This window comes from Trachemys scripta, chromosome 2, assembly GCF_013100865.1.
Source record: "Trachemys scripta elegans isolate TJP31775 chromosome 2, CAS_Tse_1.0, whole genome shotgun sequence".
Taxonomy (NCBI): domain Eukaryota; kingdom Metazoa; phylum Chordata; order Testudines; family Emydidae; genus Trachemys; species Trachemys scripta.
The window spans coordinates 146,508,023-146,532,268 of NC_048299.1; the positions used below are offsets into that span (position 1 = coordinate 146,508,023).

The 24,246-nt window shown below is 43.0% G+C and overlaps 2 protein-coding genes across 4 annotated transcripts in view; one reads left to right on the top strand and one right to left on the bottom strand.

Annotated features, from left to right (window-relative positions):
• Positions 1–578: 578 nt before the first annotated feature.
• The window catches only part of SLC23A2 (solute carrier family 23 member 2), a 128,746-nt gene continuing 105,078 nt past the window's right edge, over positions 579–24,246 (top strand). Inside the window, exons 1-3 of one of the 3 annotated variants that reach the window (XM_034761789.1) lie at positions 9,712–9,815; positions 11,883–12,043; positions 13,394–13,460. The gene's annotated coding sequence lies outside the window, so the exon portion shown is untranslated. Of the gene's footprint in view, positions 653–9,689; positions 9,816–11,882; positions 12,044–13,393; positions 13,461–24,246 lie in introns of those variants that run through there. The other 2 variants (XM_034761790.1, XM_034761788.1) reach the window with 2 other exon arrangements.
• On the bottom strand, positions 4,440–5,337 carry LOC117871769 (activating transcription factor 7-interacting protein 1-like). Its single transcript, XM_034759533.1, has 2 exons — positions 5,176–5,337; positions 4,440–5,060 (listed from the first exon to the last, which is right to left on the bottom strand). The coding sequence occupies exons 1-2, from the start codon at positions 5,335–5,337 to the stop codon at positions 4,440–4,442; spliced, it is 783 nt and encodes a 260-aa protein (XP_034615424.1).

The window sequence follows — 24,246 nt, forward strand, 5'->3', positions numbered from 1 at the left end:
TCCTCTGCAGCACGGGACACTTGCTGGAAGATTCTCTGCATCTTGAAATCTTTAAACCATGATTTGAGGACTTCAATGGCTCAGACACAGGTTTGATACAGGAGTGGGTGGGTGAGATTCTGTGGCCTGCGTTGTGCAGGAGGTCAGACTAGATGTCATAATGGTCCTTTCTGACCTTAAAGTCTATGATTCTATTCCTCAAAACCCCTGAAAAAAAGAGTCCTATTATCCCCATGTTAGAGATGAGGAAAACTGAGGGTTTAGTCCTGATTTACCAAAAAAGGAGTACATCATTACACTACATACACATCTTAAAATGTTTGAGAACTATCAAGCATTGGTACAGCTGCCCTGCTGTAAGCTCGCTAGTGTAGACACAGCCTAACACTTGCCCCAAAAGGGGTAACAATATATTTACTATGTCCTCTGGTACCTAGGGAATTTGAAAGATGATGCTACCTGTTTTCCACTAGGTGGTGGTATATAGCATTCTTTAGCTACAAATCAATTCACCTATGGCCTTGTCCGTCTCTTTAATCTGGTAATTCCTATGTTCCTGGATCACACCTCAGGTCCATCTACTCCAGTATTGGGTCTCCACCAGCAGTCCGTGCAAGAAGCTTCAGAGGAATAAGCAAAAAGCCCACTGATGGTAAGTTATCAAGTAACCTCAGTGCAGGACTGGTTTTAAATTTCTACTTTCTTTACCCTATCTACTATTAATATAGAATGAGGAGTACTTGTGGCACCTTAGAGACTAACAAATTTATTTTAGTCTCTAAGGTGCCACAAGTACTCCTCATTCTTTTTGCTGATACAGACTAACACGGCTACCACTCTGAAACCTATTAATATAGATGTTCTCATTATCCATATACATATTGTAGCAGGGTGGTTACCCCACTCCTGCCTGAGGGGTTTAAAACAGCCCTGGCAGAGGGCTGGGGCAAAGGGAAAAGCTACTGGGCTGATTGGGGAAGTAGCCACAGCTGGCCTGTATAAAAAGGCTGGGAGCCAGGAGCTCAGCAGTCTCTCTCTGAGTGCAGAGAGAGAGAGAAGGGCCTGGTTGCAGCAAGCTAGGGATAGCGTACCTGAGTGGAGCAGGGCTGGGGACAGGCTGAGGAGCTGGGAAGCTCTAGCCTGCATAGCCCCAGGCTGCGGCCCTGCGGAAGGCCAAAGGGTACTGAGGGTTGCAGAGAGCAGCCCAGGGCTAGGCCAAGGCAGCAGGTCCAAACCCTTTTTGCCAGTATGAGTGGCCTATACTGCAGTCTGCCCCAGGGAGCGGGGGCTAGTTGGTGACTGGCAGTGGCCTAATGCTGAGGCAAGGTGAGGATAGTGGGTGGGGGTTCCCCAGGGAGGGGAGACCTAGCATATGGGTACTGCCAGGGGCAGCACCCAGAGCAAAGGGCACCAGGGTCCTGGGAGGGACATGGGAGCTGAGAATGAGAGAACAAGTCGGATCACCGGCCTGCAGAGGGTGCTCCAGAGGCTGGCGAGCTAATTCCCTGGACGACCAGCAGGAGGCGCCGCAGGGGTGAGTCCGGACCCTCTAAACATATCTAATCCTTTAAAACCTGCTGAACTCTTGGCCACAGTAATATTTTGTGGATGTGAGTTCCAGAGATTAATTATTTAGTGCAAGTTGGGTTTTTAACCTTATTTTGACAACATATCACTCAAGATGGTGAGTTGAGCCTGAGCTACAAAATTGGGATCCAGAACAAACTTCTCCAAAGACTTTTGGAACTGAGATTTTTGGTTTGAACCTCTATAGGATCCAGACTTATCTACACTTTGAGAGTGTCCAGAGCTGGTATTTTGCTTTCAGCCTATATCTAATTTTAAAGGAACAGAAAATTATAGACTCTCCACCCAATTCAGTGTTTACCAGAGATTCATACCAAAGTAAGTATGACACATACATGCTGAACAGCTTGGCTTCCAAGCAGATGCTTGGGAATACAATCTGGCCTGGGACAATGCATCCAGTCTCTTCTCACTTATCCAGGACTTTGTGATTTCCAAGCAGATTTCATGGTTGTCACATAAATGACACAATTGGTCATGCAGATTTTTTTTTAAATGGACACAGAATACCAGAATTGCAATGCCATATCAAACCTGATGTCACTATTCTGATGCTTCACAGTAAGGTTCGAGAAACCCCACCTTAGAGAATAACCTGCTTGTGGGGGATTCTTCCTGACGTCCTTCGTACCCTGAAGTAATTGAGTGTTTTCTAATAGTGTCATTAGGGTTAGGATTATTTCCTTCTATTTTTTTTCCCATGTGGAGAAACAGATTTGTCCCAGAACGAAGTGATGCTTGAGTTTAAACTGGAAATGCTGCATAAACAATGGAGATGACTGCCAAAAATATCTCTGCCTTTAAATTTATGCCGGTAAGATACTTGCTGCATCACAAGGAAACCCTGACCTTACATAGCAGCGTCCTTACCAAGTGGCATGGAGAAACAAACAAAGTAATAGACTGACTTGCCTGGGAATGTACTACGAAATATTAAGTTCAGAATATCATGGCAATATTGCACTCCTTGGTTCCAGAGATGGGCAAAACCAGGCTGACTAAGGCCTTGTGGCTAGAGTATGCACCACATTAAAGAACCTGTTCAGTCTGGGTGTGGGTGCAGGGATCTGACCACACAGAGTTCACTGCAACGTCGGGGTTGTCAATCAAAATTTAATACGTGGCCTCAAAGAGTCAAAGGTGTTAACATGGCCCTGTAAGTCCATCATTAAACCCAGTTCAGGGTTTGGTATACAGAGACCGCAGCCTGCTTGCTGCCCTGTCAGACACGATTAACAACTTTTTAACCTTCTATTACAGATAGAGACCAAGTAGAACAAAACAGGTTAAAGCATTTGACTTGTAAAATATTAAGTAAGGTTTTTCATTTGAACCATATCCCACTTTCCCTTTAGCTGCAAAGTTTTTATAAGGAAAAATCCCCTTGTTTGCCAGTCTTTTAGATGGGAAGTGCTGTGCTTTTTGTGGAAAAAAGAAATTAGTTGAGATGGGCTGGAGCTGCCCATCTAAAAAACAGAGTCAGACTTTAACAAGAAGACAAAGAATAGCATAGATAGAAAGTTTTCAGAGTAGCAGCCCTGTTAGTCTGTATCCGCAAAAAGAACAGGAGTACTTGTGGCACCTTAGAGACTAACAAATTTATTAGAGCATAAACTTTCATGGACTACAGCCCACTTCTGCATCCGAAGAAGTGGGCTGTAGTCCACGAAAGCTTATGCTCAAATAAATTTGATAGTCTCTAAGGTGCCACAAGTACTCCTGTTCTTTTTATAGATAGAAAGTGCAGCTTCTGTCTCTGGCATGGACTCTCTTGCAACCTCTCTGCTGGGAAAACCACAGACACAGCATATGGTCTTATCAGCCACTCTGCAACCTGGCAAACTTTGGGCTTTCATGACATGGCTTTGAGCTGCCTTTTCCTGGTCACAGGCTTACAGCAGTATTGCAAAATGTACAGTTTTGGCCAGGCAGACTCTTACTTTGGTCCATTCATTTTTTGTCCTATGCTTCTCTTTTTTACCAGCCATAATTTTAACACAGTCCTTGACTTATATTAGTAGGCCTTCTTGTTTGGACTAATTCAGCTTTTTGATTCCTTTCGTGCCTTCCCCCATCAACATTCATTGTTATTAGCTATTGTGACACTTCATAAACTTATCCACTTTTCCACAATTGGGCTTACAAATGGTGTAAATGTGTAGGCCCAATTATTACAACCAGGCCCTACATGTTTAGGATCCAGTGATTCAGTTTAGGATTAAACAAAGACTGTGAATGGCTAGCCAAAACTACAAAAGCAGTTTCTCCTCCCTAGGTGTTCACACCTCAACTGCTAGAAGAGGGCCTCATCCTCCCTGATTGAACTAACCTTGTTATCTCTCAACTGATTCTTGCCTGCATATTTATACTTGCTTCTGGAAATTTCCACCACATGCGTCTGAAGTGGGTATTCACCCACGAAAGCTTATGCTCCAATACTTCTGTTAGTCTATAAGGTGCCACAGGACTCTTTGTCACTTTTTACAAGTACAGACTAACATGGCTACCCCTCTGATTCTGGCAAAAATTGACTAAAAATATATATGAATTGCTCAAATGCATTTTCTGATCATTCCTAGCTCTGTCTATGGTATTTATACTGCATATGAGAAGCATACTGAGTGGTTAGAACAAAGAGGTGGGAATCAGGGTGCTGAGATTCAGTTCCTTCCTGTGGAAGGTCCAACATCCGTGCTTGTGGTGTAATTTTCCAGGCTGGATGTCTCATACAGCCTGGTATCCTGTGCTGGTCAGGGTGGGACTCCAGGCACAAGAGCTTTTCTCATATTACTGCAATATTCCCACACGGTTCCCACCAAAACCATGATGTTACAATGGTGGTGTCCTACCAATCATTCGTGTTTGGATGGTGAACCCAAAGAGTTCTCCATTTTATCTTCCAAATCTGGGCTTGTGTCATCCACTGGAAGCAGGGAAGTTTTAGAAAAACAACATAGTTCATCTTCAGCTGGGGCCAGCTTTTCCAAAATTGGAATTATTTCATACGTCTCCATAGAGTCTGTGTTTTCTAAGATGTTCTCGCTTGGTTCTTCTAGTGACTTTTCAATGGTGGTTTCTGGAAGTTCTGCAGATTGGTCTCCTTCATCCTTTGGTTCCTGGTCGGTTTCCATACTGCTAGATATAGCTTCTTCTCCAACAGTATCTTCATCAACAACCTCTTCTTCAGCACTTTTTTCTTCTTCAACAGGTAGATCAGAACTAACAGCTAATTCATTTGTTTCTGCTTTCTCTTCTGAAGAGTCATTAACGTCACAGCTTACTTTGCTTTCACCTTCAGATGGGCTCTCTGTCTCTCTTTGGTCCAAACTATCTTTTATTCGGTGTTCTTCGTGAAGGTCATCTTTTTTGTTATCAAGTACCTGATTTCCACCCTCAGAGACTGAAGCAATAATAGTCCTCCTGCTCTTGTTCAGAAATAACGTTCTCTGGAGACAATGTTTCAGGTTTGCAATCTAAGTCACCATCTTTGTTCTCTGCCCTGACATCAGGACTTTTGACATGAGAGATTTCCTCACTTTCAGTTCTCCCTTCTTCAGGGTCAAGACATATATCCACTAAACCATTAACCTCCTTTTTGTCCTCCATGCAATCTATGTTGCTTAAAGGGGAATTTAGATCAGAATCTACATTTTCATGTTTGCCATTTAACAGTTTAACGTCAGTTGTCTTCAATAGCTCCTCTTTGACCTTATAGACAGCCTCAAGTTGTTGCCGATCGCTTACTCTCATTGTTTTTCGGGCCTTAAAGACTTTTTTCCCGGCTTGACAAAGCCCTGGCTGGGATGAGTTAGCTGGGAATTGGTCCTGCTTTGAGCAGGGGGTTGGACTAGATGACCTCTTGAGGTCCCTTCCAACTCTGATATTCTATGATCATTATAACTATATTAAAGGAATCTTGTTACAACCTTGTCACTGAACTTGGTCTGGGTTAGTAACCAGGCAGAAACCACACCAGGGTATAATAACTTGATTAGGACATGTAGTGGAACAGGGGGGAGGGATAGCTTAGTGGTTTGAGTGTTGACCTGCTAAACCCCAGGGTTATGAGTTCAATCCTTGAGGGGGGCCACTTAGGGATCTGGGGCAAAAATCAGTATTTGGTCCTGCTAGCAAAGGCAGGGGGTTGGACCTGATGACCTTTTGGGGGTCCCTTCCAGTTCTATGAGATAGATATTAATCAATTGCAGTGTAGACAAGGCCTAAAGCTCAGCATCCTCTCTTCATTCTGGTGCTAGGGGGAAGAGTTACAAGCAAGCTTACATCCTTGGGTAAGGTCTAAGGACCTAGGCCCAGATCTTCAAAGGTATGTAAGTTGCTAACTTCCACTGAAATGACAGTTAAGAGTCTCTGAGCCTATTTGATCCAAATAGCATGCTGATGAATGTATTGGACATGCATAAAGAGAAATAGATTAGATGTGTATGCATGAAGAAAATTGCAAAGGGGTGTTATGTCCCTCAATGTTTGCATGCTGACTAATTGCTATAATTGTACCTATAGCCTGTAGATGTGCTGCTATGATTGGGACACACAGAGGAGATCTCTAACTCTTCCCAGCTGTTTATGGTCCGGTGATTGAGTTACATGAATTGTTCACTGTCCTTTGCTATAGTTTTATAACATGGGCTTCTATTTTCCAATAATCATAGCATATTAGTTTGCATTTATATTACACAGCAGTGAGAGGGGGAAATTGGGGCCATCAAAGCTCCACTTCCTGTCATAGTGCCGGAGGGTCTTTAATATTCAGACAGGAACTCAGTTTTCAAGGTCTTACCTAAAAAAATTGCAACACAGTAAACCAACTATAAGGCAGCTAATCTATCTAGGAAGAACAAAGATGAGTCTGGTGGGACTTAAACATATAGTTCCAAGGAGTCTAGCTATGTCCATCTAATGCTTAGAGCACTAAACAGCCACTCTAGCCCCTTGCTTTTGGGGCTATCCTCCTAATCCCTGGCTTTCCTTATTTGCTAAATATAAACCTGACCTACAAATTCAATAGGACCCTTTGGATCCAATTCTGCTACCTTCCTCCATAATTGAGGATGGCAAAACTACATGCTTTATTCATAAATCCAAATTCTTTATCCTTCCCACCCTACATTCAAATAATAAAGGAAATAATAAAGCTTTCTTTGCCAGCAATTTCCAAGCACAAGAAGCCAATATGGGAAATTTGAAAATCTGCATCAATAAGTACATGCAATCAATCTTTCCGTTAGAAGCAACTGCCACCTGCAAAACTGCCTCACTCTCAATCAATCAATCTTGCATTTCTAAAATGCCTCTTATACCATGGCTCCACACTAACCTACTGTAACAAGCGAACTCCTTCAGCCTTTTAAAAGCTGCATTTCTAAAGAAGTAACATAGGCTTGAGTTAAAGCTGGGCATTCTATGACATGAAGGGTCACATTCTATAGCAGGGCACATAATGAGTGTGTGGACACACACATGCATAGATGCATCATGACTTATCCTTACTATACAGTGTCTCCATCTGGTACAACTGAAAGCCATTTATGGGCTTAACAAAGGGAGTGACCCAGTGAATGTGGAACTAAATGATGCACTAGCCCTCAAGAGGCCTTGTCAGAGCAAAGATTTTAAAATCAGCTCTTTATGTGGGGCAGTAGGAGTTAGACTGGTAAACAGCTCAGTGTATGACCTCTGTACCAACTGTAAGGGTCAAGGCAGAGGGCTGCAAGATCAACACAGAATTGCAGGTCTGGGTGCAGTGATGTAATGGATTCAGAGTTAGTTCCTCTGGCCTAAGGAGCATAGAGTCTTTCCTAGTGATTTGGATTCCTGTAATAGCAACAAGACACCTGAATCAAATAAGCAAGGGTGAAGCTTCAAGAGAAAGCTCAGAATCAGTTAGGACAGGGTTGAAGATCACTAGAGACAGTAGATCACCCACCGTAAATTTATCAGATTGCACTTCATCGCAATTTGATTGCAGGAGGACAAGCTATTGACTTCACACAATACAGAAAGGACAGTGGAATAAGCCAGGGTTTCAAAAACTAGCTGCATCTCAGCATGTTGAGCTGAGTACTATATACTTTAAAGGACAAAAAGTAAATCATTACCATAATCTACAGCATCAAACCTAATCAGAAAGATATAATAAGTAGGACACTTAAATATAATCAACCTAGCTGTGGCAATCGGCAAAGCACGGTAGGGCTGACAAAGTGCAGCGCCTACTATCGACAACCCAAGGGTTTGAAAATGACAACTGAGGCCCCCCAAAAAATATGGGATTAACTTGTGGAGCTGCAGCTTTAACATAAACATCAACTACGATGTGACTTGCAATAAATTACAGGTATTGACAGCTGAGAGTTGTGTGTCCTGCTACCATGTGCGTCTCTGATCCAGCAACCACTTAACATGTGAGTGGTGCCAGCAACATAGGGCTCAAAGAACATATATTCTCTCAATATCCCTTTAAGATAGGTAATATTTTGCAGGTCGGGAAACTAAGGCATAGTCAAATTAAGCATCATTGGCAGAGCTGGGGACAGAACCCAGGATTCTGACTCCTTGTTTTCTGCTTTAACAAGATAGCTTCTCCTTGTCTATTGTATTGCAACTAATTACTGCCATCTACATAAGATATTTATAGAGTGGCAGTTACAACAGTATCGAGGTTCCAGTTTTTCTTTTAAAACTTATGTTCAAAGACTAGAAATACAAATAGATTTTGTATTACAGCAATACAGTAGCTGTAGGCCCCACCTGAAATCAGAGCCCTATTGTGCTAGGCACCAGACATATGTACAACAAGAGCTAGTTCCTGTTCTGAAGATCTTATAATGGACAAGTCAGACAAACGGTGGGAGGAGAAACAGAAGCTCAGAGAAGTTTGGATTTAAATGTTGCTGATGTTTTGAGTAAATACTTTGCCCAGGTTTTTTTTAAAATAGTATTTATGTACTTGTCAGTGCAGAATGCTCAGAAGGTGGGGTATTTTTCAGCACTTAGGAAAACTATTGTACAATGACTGGAGGCTGAAATGCCAAGGGTGAAAAGGGTTGATTATGTTCCACAGGAGGGTAGAAACCATGAGTCTCAACTCTACCAGTGACAGGGAGACAGAAGGAATCTAAATAGAGATATCATAGGTGGAGGAAAAGCAAACGGTCTGAGTTCCTTGTACAGTTTACAACCATGCAAACAAACCCTGCGAAACCTGTTATAAAAATGACAAAACATTCCCTAAGGGGTGTGGATAGGTGTGCCCCACAAAATGGCTCAAAAGGTGCGAGTATCACCCTAACTTACACTCCTTTTGGGATGTTATCTTCCAAAATGTCCCTAAAAGGTGCGTACATGCATCATGCAATGTCCCCTACAGTGTGTATGTGAACTTCCCACAAAACATCCCTTTGTTTATTGCACACAGAGAAATGTTTCATCAAACACCCTGGCCAGGGACTTGCACCTTTCTCCCAGCACTCAGACCTCTGCACAGGGGATGTGACTGATGCAACAAAACCAGGGCAGTGACAGTCCAAGCTATAATGCACCCAGGGCAGGGGCTGGCTGGGGAAGCAGGGGTGGGAGCAGGGGAAGAATGAGGGGTGGAAGGGACAGAAGGAGTGGGGGAAAACAGACTGGGGAGCAGAAGAGGAATGAGGGGGAAAGATAGCAGGGGAGGGAGGAGGAATGGGGCAGAGAGGGAAGGGGAGCAGGGGCAAGGGATGGAGAAGAGTAGGTGGGAGCAAGGTCCAGTGGAGCAGCAGAAGGGACAAAGGTGGAGAGAGGCAGAATGGGGGGGAGGAGGCGGGGGGGACAGAGGGGGACGGAAGAGCCCTTTGGGGGGAGCAGACGGGGAAGCAGACTGGGGGGAAGGGGGTCATGGGCTGGGAAGGGAGGGGGAGCAATGGGAGGCACGGGATGGATGGGGGTGAAGGGGGGCGGTGCACACATGGGACCAGGGGAAATGGGAGGCGAAAGAGGGGGCAGCAGAGCGACAACCCCCGCTCCGCGGAGGGCCCAGGACATGGGGGGGGGGGGGGGGGAGGGGGGGGTCGCCTTTTGGGGGGGGGCGGGGCCGCCCCTCCCCTCCCCTCCCCTCCCGCGTGCCCGGGCCGGCCCCGCCGCTGCTGTTGCTGCCTCCGCAGTCGCCGCCGCCGAGAGCGCGGAGCCGGAGCCCCCCAGCGCCATTTCCAGCCACCCCAGGGCTGCCATGGCAGGTGAGAGGAAACGAACCGGGCCACCCCCCCCCCCCCCCCTATCCCCCCGCAGCCCCCCCCCCCGCCCCCCCCCCCCCGGGCTTTCCCTCCCCCCCCCCCCCCCTTGCGGGTGTATCCCCAGCCCCCGGGGGTAACCCACCAGCACCCAGCCCTGCCTCTAACCCCCCTCCCCTGCGACCCCATCATCCCCATCCCTTCCCTGCGGCTGGTTAGTCAGCTCGCATCTTCTGCCTGCCTGGCACTGCCCCCCCCCGGCTGCCTGGCACTGCCCCCCTCCCCTGCTAACGTCCTGCTCCATCTTGTGTGATATTGACCCACCTTCCTCCTTCCCTATCCCCCGCTTTGTATTAATCCTCTGCCTGGGGATAATCCCCCCCCACCACTTCCATAGCCAATGATCCCTATTCCCCTTCCACCCCCCATTGCCACCCTCTCCCTGCTTTTAGCATCACCCCCCTGCACCTTGCTGTGTGTGTCTGGGGGGTGACCCGCTCCTCAGGTCTGGTATAAACTCCCCCCACCCACCTCTTCCTGGTGCTCAGTGTCATCTCTCTTCCATGCTCCTGCTAGGTGATCACTCCTCCATGTTCTGTCTGGGAGCTGGGGTCCCCATTTGGCATGTTTAGCTGCAGCTTCCCTTCCCTAGCCTGTACCAGTAGGGCAGAGCAAGCTAATTGCATCAGGAATAGCATGGCCTGGGCTGTCATGCTGGCTGTCTGTGCGGGTATGGCAGTAGGTAGATGGGAAGAGGATCCCTTTATCTTGCAAAAGGAAATAAATTAAAAAAAAAAAAAAAAAAGGCCGAAAAGGGTTTTTTTTTTTTTTTTTTTTTTTTTAATGTGGCATGTTTGTTTTTTTCTCTTCCACTTATATCCTCATCTTTATTTGCAACCAAGTGGGTGGCGGGGGTAAGCTTGTAAACCAGTGAAGTATTCAGGTTAATTCTCACATGGCTCTGAAGGGGTGGGCTGTTTTTTTTTTCCCCTTGTCTGATCCCTCTCTCGTGATATGCTTGTGGGTTTATTTGGAACAGATAAAAGGATACATTTGTTCTGTGACTTTTACCTGTGAGCCCCATGTTCCTCACATTCCCTCCTATGCGTGTCTTGTGTACGCATTTTCTTTATCTTAAAATATTTTTATTGGAAATGAGCGACATAGATAAAATCAAATTCCACCATCAAAGTTTGGTCCTAGCTTGCAGTTACATTTAACTTTCTAAAAGGTAAGTCGGGTAGGCAACCTATGGCACGTGTGCCGAAGGCAGCACGTGAGCTGATTTTCAGTGGCACTCACACTGCCCAGGTCCTGGACACCGGTCCGGGAGGTTCTGCATTTTAATTTAATTTTAAATGAAGCTTCTTAAACATTTTAAAAACCTTATTTACTTTACATACAATAGTTTAGTTATATATTATAGACTTATAGAAAGAAACCTTCTAAAAGCGTTAAAATGTATGACTGGCACGTGAAACCTTAAATTAGAGTGAATAAATGAAGGCTCAGCACATCACTTCTGAAAGGTTGCCGACCCCTGAGGTAAGTAGAGCAGTTAATGCCCAGCATTGTGTATGCAAGTAGCATAGCTTTCTATGCGTATGTGATTATTTTTTCTCTAAAAGATAAAATACAGAGACAGAGAAAGGAGGATTCACTTTTATTCCCATCCTTTCATTTTGAAACAACCATTGTTGTAGCCTAGTCGGAGAAGATAAACTCTTAACACAGGCTTGGATCTGCTTTTAAGGGTGGTTCTTTAGGCACCAGAAGTTAGCAGCCTGAAGGGGAATCACAAACCTTGCAAGTTCTGGCAGAAAGGGGAAGTCCCTAGATTAGTGTAAAACAAGGTAATGAATGATCTGATGCATTTCTTCCCTTTTCACTTTTGCCACACATGGTCTTAACATGAGTTAGCAAGTTGAGATGAACCTTAGGCTCCCTCCTGAAGTTTGCATCAGCCTGCTAATATGTGGGGAGGGGAAAAAACTACAAACTGCCCTGTGTTCATTAGTCTTTTACCATGTGTTAACTAATGTGTGATAATAGAACATCTTTTTTTCCCCCTAGTGAGTTTTCGTGGGAGTTACAAGAGTATTGTCTAAGCTCTAAGGGAAAGGCACAGGGTTTGTACCTACCATTCTCTCCAGCAGTGACTTGGCCAGCTGCTTGCTGCCTTTTTTTGCAATAAAGAACCATGTCCTCATCTTGCATTTACTTTTGATCCAAAGGTGAGTTTGGGAGGCAAAAAGGAAATATACCAAGCGCGATAGCAACCCCTACAGTTTTCTAGGTAGTAGTAGGACATGGTGAAGGAGCAACAAGAAAAGAGTCCTTTCTGAGACGGGGGTGCGAGGATATAGATATTTTTAAAATATGCCTTGTTGAGTGTTTTTCTTATTGTCTGTCTTAATAGCATTAGCACTGAAATACTCCTGCTTTGAAGTTAACACACAATTGAATTCACAGGGAAGAATAAAGGTCAGAGCTTTGCTATTAGTGTTGTTTGGATGGAGACATTTTTCTGCATGTGTAGCTTAGTAAGGGCAGCAGCAGTTGAATTTTTTTCCCTAACAGAAAATGCTAAAAATGTGGGGGACCCCTCCTCCCCTGCGTGCGATCAAAAGATTGGGTAGAAAAGAACAATAGCTAGAGATGCTGCCGATTGTAGGGTTTCAATTTGTTAATGTTTTGTTTTCCATGTCAAAGGGTTATAATTAGAACAAGTCAGCTTGTCACTTTCTCTCCTTGGCTTTGCCTACATGGGAAAGTTTTGGTTCTCCCCCCCCCCCCCCCATCTAAACCAGTAATTGACATAGTCCTAGAAACCTCCATGTGGAGGCTCTTACTCTGGTATAAGAATAGCTTTCTTTGGTTTAGTTTGTCACTTGGGTTTAAATTAAACTGGTAAAACTTTTTTTTTAATAGTATGGATTCTTTGACAAATAGTGGATAACCTGCCATAATGATCTAATTTGAGACAGTATTAACTTTTTTTAGGCCTTATCTGCTCAGGGGAAATTGACTTGAATTACTGTTCCAGAATAGCTCCCTATGTGGACATCCTGTTTTAGAATAAAAGTCACTTTATTATTCTGGACTTTTATTCCAGAAGTGTCTACACAAGGAGATATTATGGAATAGTTTATTCTGCAATAGCTATTCTGGTCAATTTCCCTCATGTAGTCAAGATTCTTATTACTCTTTTCTGTAGCCAAGGCCTTAGAGATACTATGACTGAGGAGCCATTTTTTAAGGATAATTTTTTTTTTTCCAAACACATTTTTCTCATGCATTTCATTTTCAAGCTTGAGGCACTATGGAGAAGAATGTTCAAGACATTTTTAGGTATTCTAGGGCCTGCCATGTAAATTACATTGAGGGTATAGCACAAACCAGAATGCCATCTGACTGAGAGATGTGTTGGAACTGATTGGGGAAATTTGGGTAGTTAGCCTGAAGAATTTCCCTGTTTTATGTCCATACATATCTGAAACAGTTACTACCACCCGGTACTCACCTAACTATAGTTACTATGAAACACTATGTCAGTAATTAAAATATGTTTTATTTTTGCTTAGAATCTGCAGGAAGAGGAGACTGACAGTCGGGTTATGTAAGGGGATGTGCATCATGTTGTAGTGGAAGGTAGGAATAAATTAAATAATTGAAAACAAAATCTGTTTGCTGTGCTCTGTTGCATTAAAATGTTTTGCTTGTAAGCTTTCACTTATCCCTTTCTCCTCTAACCTGTAATACTGCTATTATTATTGTGGAGCATGTTTCCATTAGAAACCGTATTTTCTCGTGATTAGTAGTGTACTGATGGTAACTCTAGTCTGGAAGGTGGAAAAAAGTCTGGGGGTGGTCAGCTATTTTCAGATTATAAGAGGCAAAAAATGAAGTTTAGACTTCTAGGTTTTCTTCTACGTACCGACTGTTTCAAATACTGTAATTTATTAAGAACCTATCTTGACCTCTAGATATAAAACAAATATATAAAAACAAATTCACCACTTACTACAAAGAAGTGAATCCAAATTGACAACTCTCAGCTATGTTTGTTTAGCTTAACCCCCCCCCAAAAAAAAAAAAGCACACCTTGGAAAACGGATCAGGATTTTGAAATATCACTTTTTTTCCAACGTCTAGGTTTGTACTATAATTGCACTGTAACATAGTGGACTCACCACCTGACGCGCCCATTTGTGGCAGGGTGCAATGCTGTGACTTGTCCTTGTCTCCGGTATCTTTTTCAGGCAGTCCATCTCTCAATGGGTCTTCTGTTGCCCAGCCCTTCAGCCAAGTTGCAAAGTTCAGTGTCCTGATGTGGTAGCAGAAGGGTCCAACTGAAAAGTCACAAAACACCCCAATACAAGAGAGCCTTTTGCTCCCATCTTGGGCTATTCCTGAGCCTGCCTTTTGGCTCAATATTCCTTCCATTGGGCTTGCATGCCTCAGAGGCTGGTAGGGGAACCCAGGCCCACCCTCTGCTCTGCCTGGGGACCCTGTATAAAATAGCTAGGTCTGCCCCTTCAGACAGGCCGCTGTTTTCCTTTTCCACTTCAGATCTCCAAGCCCCCTTGTGCTGCTTTCTTGCAGTTTGTGCTTAATATAACTTTCCTTCAGGCTTCTCCCTAGATCCTCCCAGTTTCTTGTTTCTCTGCTAAACTAGCTACCCTTCCCTCTGTCTTGGGCTCCACTGAAGTGCTTTTACTGCCATACTTCAGGGCCTTCCTATCCGTGTGTCTAAGAAAGCTGTGCTAATTGACTCAGGAGGGAGTGAAGTCCAGTCCAGCCTTTTGCCCTTTAATAATGGGGAGTTTTCAGAGGTTCTTAACCTCTCCACTTCAGGCAGTGAGGCACATGGTTATCCATTCTCAAAATCATGTTAATATTAAGATTGAGACAATTTAAACACAAAGCAATTCTGTTAGTGTTGAGGACATGCACTATATGCCCTTAGTATATAGATGATGTTAGGTACAACCATAATAATCCGGATCTGATCTTGTGTGTGGTAGAGGACATTATATCCTTCTCCTTCTGTACAAGTGGCGTTTTGATCCAATGCTTGTGACGTCGAAGTGCCGGAGAAAATGAGCTCTCTGAATGATTCCAGGGTTTTTAAAAGGGCACAGAGGAAGAGTAGTTCTGTTAGAACTGCTTTTGAAAAGGTCTAAGCAGCAATACGACATTTAATTGTATTCTTGTATTAGACTTCTAGGTTTTATGTTGGTTAAAACTAATGGCTGAAATAAGGTTTCTTGAGTGCAATTACTAATCATTTTAGATGTAAAGGAATGTTTGCTTCTTATCTGCCTTGTGATTAAGGGGATTGAGGTCTGATTTCAGTAACCTCCTGTTAACATGAACAATATGGTTGTTTTTAGATTAAAATGGCTCAAAGTATATAGAGTCAAATGGGTATAAATACTGAAGGAAAAGTTGGTTGATTTTTTTTTTCTTCTTCCCTGATGGTGTTTTAAATCTAACACTGCACATAGGGCTGGTTTGGAATGTTCTGGGCATCCCTGAAATTTATTAGTTGCATATATTTGTAAGTCAGCTACCTTATTGCGTGAGTCATTTTAAGTGGACTGGATAAAACATTTTGAGAATGTATTGTAGAGAGCAATTCTGTATTGTCAGGTGAATGAGCAAGTTGACTTAGTAGGTCTCCTCCATATCTAATTTTTGATTCTGTATACTTGCACTCCTAAGTACATGTAATAGATTCTTATGCCTACATGCATTTTAGTAAGCTTGAGCCCCATTAGTACTTTAAAATGCACTAGCACATTTTCATTGTGGCTACTCCGGTTTGCTTGTCATCTCTTGATATCTCATTAGACTTGTTGGCAATGTCCCCCCACGCAAATGTCTTCAGTGTGGTTTCAACTCTTATCAGGGTGCTTGCTCTTGCTGTGATCAGCTGTAAAATTTAAAAGGAGGTTGGAGTGGGGAGAGAGAACTTTTAGTCTTTGTGCACATGCCGGAACCCTAACGTAAACAGGCTGCTGCTGGTATTTGAAGCACTATGCCCACTAGAGCGGAGTTAGATGATGCGGCCGTTAATATGCTGGTGGCCTATCTACGCCAGGGCTATCAACGTTGCTAACGCCAGTGTAGCTGAACTGGTATTAGCCATGATGGGAAATCTTTGAAAGGAGCTTTGGGTCAAGTAGGTGTGGCCTGAAGTTACGCTTGCAGAGTACTATAGATGTAAACTGAACCCACTTTTGAGACACATCTGTGATCATGGCTCTTATTTGGCTACCATAGTATCATTGTTTTTTAGTGGTCTTTTTGGTGTCACTAGTTTAGCATTATCAGTTAGAATACTATACTGTGCCTTTAAGTATACATTTCAAAGTTTTTTCTATTTTGTGGTGCTGATTGAATTTAAGCTTTAAAAAATAATCTTACAATATTCATGAGCATATAAATGCTTTCCAAAAAAAGCCCCAAACCTACAACCTTGATAGCTTGTCATGGCTTTGTCACTTGTCATTCTATGAAATTATTACTAGCTTGTAATTCGGAATAAAATGCTGCATTACAAAAATAGCAACTCTCTCTTGTTTCTCTGGCAAATGTTAAATAAAATTAAAATGCCATGAAGTCAAATAGCAGTTGAGAGCTGACTGCATTGTGATAGGATTTGAACATGCTGTGGCTTTTACCTTTCTTGTGGGAAGGGATGCCTGCTTTGTGTTATCTGAGTCTTGGAATCCCTATTGTGTTAAGTTACAAAGGATAAATGAGGCCGAAATCGAGAAACTGGTCCTTTGTATGGAGATTCCAGTATCTGCTTCTGTCCTATTTAACAAAGGCAACATGCTTGCCTGTGCAGACCATTTCAGATGGTGGGATGGGACAAAGACTTTCTGATACTGCACCCAAGCTCTGCCTGCAGTTCCCAGACCATTTGACTACTAGTCTCTTGTAATGCCTTTTAGACCAAGGGAATCCTAGTTATTTGATGAGACTATAAGGTTGTGGCAAATTTTTTTTGAAGCCAGAATGAGTTATTTTTGGTAGGCAAGCTGTATGTCCCTCATTCAAGGACCAGCTGATTAGTCATTCTTTAAACAACCAGCACTTCAGATGAGAGGCTGAAAAGGCAGGTTTCTTTGTGAGAAGTGCATGAAGGGGAACTGAAGGAGGAATTCATAAGGAAGCAGGCTGGGCAAATACTCCATTACTTCTGCTGTTTGGTGACATTTACAAGGAAATTGAAGCTGGAGGTCACTTTTCATTCTCGCTTAGGTTAGATGTTCTGGACAGTTGAAATACATGCAGAATTAAGTACGTGTCAGCAGTTTAACCAGAGAGGCATTGTGATCTAGTAGGGTAAATGCAAGACTGGGAGCTCATGAATCTTAATACTATCTCTGAAGCCATATGCATACTAGGTAAAGGCATCATCTTTTGAAGTGTTTTAACTGATATGATGTAGAGCCCTCCCCCGCTTTGCCCTGAGTTTGGACAGGATCGCTCCTTTTTAAAAACATGTTGGGATTAACCATCAGCACCTAATGGCATGGACTAGCAGCTTGGTCTAGCTCTCACTACAGTCATTGAAAGACTCCTATTGACTTCAATAGCAGTTAGATCAAGCTCTGAAGATGTGTGACGATGAGTTAGTCACAACTTCTGTGCCCCTTTTCCACATCTTTAAATGGAGACAATGTTTGTCTACTGCACAGTGTTAATTATCTTCACACTAATTGTTTATAAATTATATATATACTATATGATCATGCTGGTAGTATTATAAATTCAGGCTACCGGACAGTGGTTTTACTAACCTGATATTTACCACGAATATGTTAATCTTATTAGTTTACTTACTCCAATTTACTCTTGGAATTTTATACATTTAAAAAATTTAACAGATGCAGGTGGAGGGACATCTTTTATTTTTCCAATTATTTTGGGGTTTGTGTTTTACTGTAGAGCCAGTCACAAATGTATTTGACTATTTAATCGAGCTAGCCCAAGTTTCATTTTTTTTTAAATCAAGAAGCTGGAAAACTTGTGCAATAATGAGGAACTTGACTTGGTATAGCCCATTACCTAGCAAAATGGGGTCCTAGTTCATGATTAGAGCTTCTAGATGCTCAGTAATCTTCTCACAGCTGTGTTGGCTGACTTTGATGTTTGCAAATCCTTGGATGAAAGGCAATATAGAAGCAACATACTAGTCTCCCTCTGTAAAACCTGGGTCATGGTATTTCCAACATACTGGCATATTTCCATTGTCTTTTGTAAAATCCATCCCAGTTTTGATTGTATAGATCTCTAAGGGAGAAGATGGGGGAGAGTCAGCATGATCTCTTGAGTTGGTAGCTGATACTACTCTTGACAGAGAATTTCTCTATGATGCCTCTTCTACTCTAGGAAACACTACAGTCACTGGCAACAGATTTCAGCAGTGGGTTCCTCTGGGTATGTCTGCATTGAATTAGACTCCTGTTGCTGGCTCGGATTACAGTGCTGTTTAATTGCTGTGTAGACCTTTGAGCTTGGGCTGGGGCCTGGGCTCTAGGACCATCCCACCTTGCAGGGTCCTAGAGCCCAGGCTCCAGCTGAAACGTCTACTTTGCAATTAAACAGTCCCTTGGCCCCAGCCCCGTGAATCCGAATCTGCTGGTCTGGTCCGGGCCAGCCGTGGGTTTTTAATTGCAGAGTAGTCATATCCTCTGAATCTATTCTGACAATGGTTTAGTTGGAAAGGACAAAGCATGGGAGGACAAAACAATTTTCAGCACCATTACCGAAAGCGTCATTAAGGCCATATCTACATTAAAGGCCATGTCAGTGTGGTTATGTCAGCCTAACTACACTGGCGTAGCCCCCTCATGTAGATGCCGCATAGGCAGATAGAAGGAGTAGTTCTGCTGTTATAGTAATACCACTTCTCCGAACCACATTTAGCTATTCCTAGATTCCAAGACCAGAACCAACCATTGTGATCATTTAGTCTGACCTAGTATAACACACGTGAGAGAACTTCCCCAAAATAATTCCTAGAGTATATCTTTTAGAAAAACATCCCATCTAGATTTAAAAATTTCCAGAGATGGAGAATCCATCACAACCTTGGTAAATTGTTCCAATGGTTAATTACCCTCTGTTCAAAATTGACACCTTATTTCCAGTCAGAATTTGTCTAGCTTCAGCTTCCAGCTATTAGCTCATACTTCTAGCAGATATAGCAATGCCAATGTAAATTGTAAGTGTTGACCAGGCCTGGGACTCAGTTAAAACAAGCAATACTAGCAATTAAACAATTTTAAACATAATTTCAGGGGAACTTATTGATGATTGTCAGGGTTTGTTTCCTACTGTTAGATGAGCATAAGATCATAGACTTGTCTGAATCCTTGGACTTTCGCTATTTTCAGCAAGATCTTTTGGACATATGTTAGCTCAACTTCTGCACACCAGTTAACAAATGCTTTCATAGGCTATTCAGTACTTTCTGAATATGCTCAGTCTTTGTCCTTAGAACAATGCATCCAGTATATTAAGTATAATTACCATTTTTATTCTGTAAGCTGTTGAGACAACCAATGCCTTGTTGAATGGCAGGTAATAGATTGGTTGTGGAGACACCACAGTGTGTGGGTATCGTTAAAAAGAGGATATCTACACTGATCTCGTCTTGCCTTAATTATTCAAATAGGAAGTTGTCTATTGAAGGAAGAATATATAAGAAAGGGGTTTTACTCCAAATAGTAAACAACAGGGAGAGTTACTGCATTTAAGAAAAGGTTCAGGGCATATGGACATTAAGTAATGCCAACTAAGTGAGGTTAACACTTCATTGTGTTATGCATATAACTCTAGTTACTAAAATGTGCCAAACCAAATTATGTACAGAAGCATCATAAAAGCCTTTTAACTTTAATACATGGTAAAAGAATAAATTGCTAGCCTGTCAAAAGGTTACAAAAGACAGAAAATTTATTCATTTAACCAATTTAAATACATGGCCTAAAATAAGGTCTTAAAAGGGTAGTCTTGTTGTAAGGATAAACTTTGTTTCAAGGTTTTACTCAAGATGGTAAAAATATCTTTGTAGCTGTTTGAACCACTGTTGACCTATTCTAATTTTCCTTTGTGACATTCCTTGATGACCAACATAGAAATGAAACATTTCCATTTCTATTATCTTCTCATTTACATTGGTTGGTGAATTGGTAAAAAATATATATATATATATATAAAATTCTCAGTCCATGTTGGACTTAAATGTGTTCTAAATCTTTTCTTACTTAAAGACTTCTATACTGAGGAAAAATTTCAAACCCATGGTGGTAAATCGCACCTTGCTGTACCAATGTTAATCATTTTACTTGCTGTATAGACTATCAGTTGTGTTTAAGCAAGGTCTTGTTACTGCCCATCTCCTTTTCCTATTTGTTTCTCCAGTGAAGTAGCAATGCTAAATTTGTAACGTTGCATTAATTTCCAAAGCAGCAAACTGGCTTCACAAACAGAATGGTGAGGAGGTGAAACTGGATGATTGAATAATACCTTTTATCTAAACATATCTCAAACAATAGCAAGGGGAATAATGAGCAGGACTAGTTGAACACTTGCCAGTCTGTGTAAACAATCTTTTCAAACTTGTTCCGTGGTGAAAGTGATAGACTACTAGATAATTGCCATAATATGTTGAAATAAAGTGCAGCATTACATAAATCTTTCAGTGTATGGGCAAGAGTGAGGAGTGCTCAGATAATTTAAAAAGCATTAATAATAGGAGTTAATGTTTTGCTCTGGGATGAGAAACTATCTGGGGCTAGACCCATAAAGGGATTTAGATGCCTCACTGCCATTTAGCCACCTCAGTCCCCCAGTCAGCTGCCATCTATCTCTGTAGGTGCCTAAAGTCCCTAGCTCACAGCTAAGATCCTCAAACAAGACGTTGCCTTGCCTAGCCTATCTCACCTGCGGGGCTCCATCTAACAGGTGGTGTCAGGAACTGCCTACCAGAATGGGTGCTGCACAAAACACCACGAGGAAAAAATGGTGTTGCATTCCCCCTTTAGTCCAGTGGTTAGCATGCTCACCTAGGAGAAGAGAGCCAAGTGCTCCAATGCATATTTATTTATTTATACACAGGAACAGTTTCAACAGGAGAGCCTGAGAGAGCTGCCCAGCATGCACCTATAGCCCAGTGGTTACAGCATTCTCTTGAGTGGGGAGATCCAAGTTCAAGTCTCTGCTCCACACTCAGGTAGAGAATGGAACTGAACATGGGTCTTCCACATCCTTGTTGAGAACTCTAAATACTGGCCTAAAGGTTATAAAGATACTACCAACTCCTTTTTGTGAGAAAGGGCTAGACATCTAACTTCAGGAGAGGGTTCATGTTTCTGACTCCCAAACTTAGGCATCTACGACCTTTTGTAGATGGGGGAAGCGATAGCTCAGTGGTTTGAGCATTGGCCTGCTAAATCCAGGGTTGTGAGTTCAATGCTTGAGGGGGCCACTTAGGGATTGGAGGCAAAAAATCAGTACTTGGTCCTGCTAGTGAAGGCAGGGGGCTGTACTCAATGACCTTTCAAGGTCCCTTCCAGCTCTATGAGATAGGTATATCTCCATGTGTTTGTTTTTGAGAGTTAGGTCTTAGGGCACTTCCTGCTCATCTCAGTGGTTTTTGTGGCTCTATTCTTAGGTGCCTAACTTCCCCTATGCATTGTATAGGAAGCCTGGGCACTTAACTCAGGGTTGTAAGTCTCACGAGGCAGTAGGGCACCTAAAAGTTAGGTGTTAAAATGCTCAATCTAAGTCTCCTTTGCTGATCTAGCCCCTAAAAAAATAGTTAAGATACTCCATGTCCAGTTAGTGACCATAAATCACTGGGTTTGTCCTCATGATTAGTCACCAATAGTAAAACTAACTTGGGTAAATCCGGTTTCTTGTTCTGTTTTTAATGTTTTCTGGAGACTTTCCTTGTCGTATAACACAAGCTGCTTTTCTGGGATGAACCTGTGGAAAAGAGATTTATCAATATATTTATTGCAAAAAGTCATCTTCTGACATAACCATCCTCCTTTCTCTGCAATTGAGACAGTTTGAAATTAGCATGTTAATTTTAGCTTTTTAAATACTGTTTGCTTTCAGATTCTAATCTTGCTTTCAGAAACTCCAAGCAAGAACTGCCACTGGAATAAAACACACAAACAGACTAACAGTTTTTTGGGTTCTTTGAAAGCCATAGTTTAGTGCTGGAGGGCAAACTTGGTTTCTACTTGGACATCATTTTTAAAACAGGCCTGTGTGATCGTTTGGAAGAACATGCCAGTGCAATTTATGGTTGTTACCACCTCTTGGCAAAGGGGGTTTAGATTTTCAAAGCCCTTAATAAACATGAATTAATCCCTGTAAGAGGTCAGACTCACCCCTGCAGCGCCTCCTGCTGGTTACTCCAGGGAATCAGCTCAATCCAGCCTGGAGCACCCTCTGCAGGCTGGTGATCTGCCTTGTCCTCTACTGGCTCCCATGTCCCTCCTAGGACCCCAGTACCCCTTGCTCTGGGTGCTGCCCCCTGGCAGTACCCACACACACTGGGTCTCCCCTCCCAGGGGAACCCCCACCCACTAACCCCACCTCACCTCAGCTCAGTGTAAGGCAACTGCCAGTCATCATCTAGCCCCACACCTGGGGAAGACTGCAGTATCAGCCTACTCATCACTGGCAAGGAGGGTTTGGACCTGCTGCCTTGGCCTACACCTGGGTTGCCCTCTGCAACCCCCAGTACCCCTTGGCCTAATACTAGGCCACAGCCCGGGGCTTTCTAGGCTGGAGCTTCCCAGCTCCTCTACCTTTCCCCAGCCCTGCTCCAGTCAGGTACTCTGCTCTAGGTCCTTGCAGCCAGGCCCTGCTCTCTCTGAATGCAGAGAGGTGCTGGTTGGCCTCTAGCTCACAGCCTTTTTATATAGGGCCAGCTGAGGCCTGATTAGGGTGTGGCCCAGCTGCGGCTACCTTCCCAATCAGCCAACGTGGCTTTTCCCCCAGCGCCGCCTCTNACATCTGCTACCTTCCCAATCAGCCAACATAGCTTTTCCCCCAGCGCCCCCCCCCCCCCCCGCAGGGCAGGCTTTAACCCTTCCCAGGCAGGAGCGGGTGTCCACCCCACTATAATCCCTAATATACTAGAGGTTGTCAGTAAAGATGTGGCATTTCAGGTGTTAGTATGCATTCTGGTAGAACTGTCTGAGACCTTCAGTGTTCCTGTGGGAAGCTGTGAGACTTGCCTCGGCTCTGTGTCACTGGCCCAGTATATCAGTTTGTTTTGGTAGATTGCTGGCAGGTGCCCTCTGTAATGCATGCTCATCCTTGCAGACAGAATAGTGAGTATTGAATGGATAGCATTAGTGAAATAGAATTTATGCCACTAATTTCACTGGACTTTCCATATGCTCTTAAAATCTAAGCCCTTTTGAAATAGAAACTTTTATTATCCTTAGTACTGCTGATGACTTTCTGAATTGCTTCCTTCTTGGAATTTTTTCAGTTCCTGGTCCTTCCCTGTAATTGCTTGTAGTAGATGTCACAGTTGAAGGCAACTGTGCCTTGTACCCCTTCCATGGTTTAGCAAGGGCAGCCACTGTAGGTTCCCAGATCCCTAACTGTTACCTCTCTTGCACAGAGACTTTCCTGACTTGAGTTTTTCCAGGCTGCACAGTTCCCTGTCTACACTGAGTTCCCCAGCAAGCCAGGCCTCCTCTGCAGAGGAGGCTTTCTCTTTCTCTTCAGAGGCTATTGTTATTACCCTTAGCTACAAGCTACTTCACAGCTCTTTCAAGCGATCACATGCTTATAAACTTACTAGCAAAACTTCTTTTGTTTTTATGTACTTTTGTTAAGCCATGGATGCCTGTGTTGAATCCATCTACACTTCCTCGTAATGAAGTCAGTGGCAACACCAAACAGGAGATAAAGCAATGCAACTTCGTTTGACACCAGTATCTGTGAATAAAATGTTTATGAACAAAGGAAAATAAATATTTCTCAGAGTAGTGCAAGCATAAAAAACATAAGCAAACGCTGATGCACAAAAAATACAATAGTTTATACTAAGCTTACCAAGAGATCCAAGTAGATTGTTTGGGGCAATTGCTCTTCAACCTGGAGGGTCCTCTCACATTGGGATCTGCAGTGTTCAATCTTGTCACTTCTCTAGTTTGTGCCAGATCAAGTTGCCTTTATCCTTTGAAATGTCGAACAAAGAAAAAAAGAACTAGGCTGGAAAACATATTGGTTTTAGTTGTTTAAGGAGAGGAAAACTCAATTCAGGTCTATTTAAAAAATAACCCAAGTTACAGGATGTGTCCAAAAGTTGCTGCCTCCTTGAGGTGGCTATGGACAAACTCCTTTATCAAAGGCACTTGTATAGGAGCTGGGGTGCCTA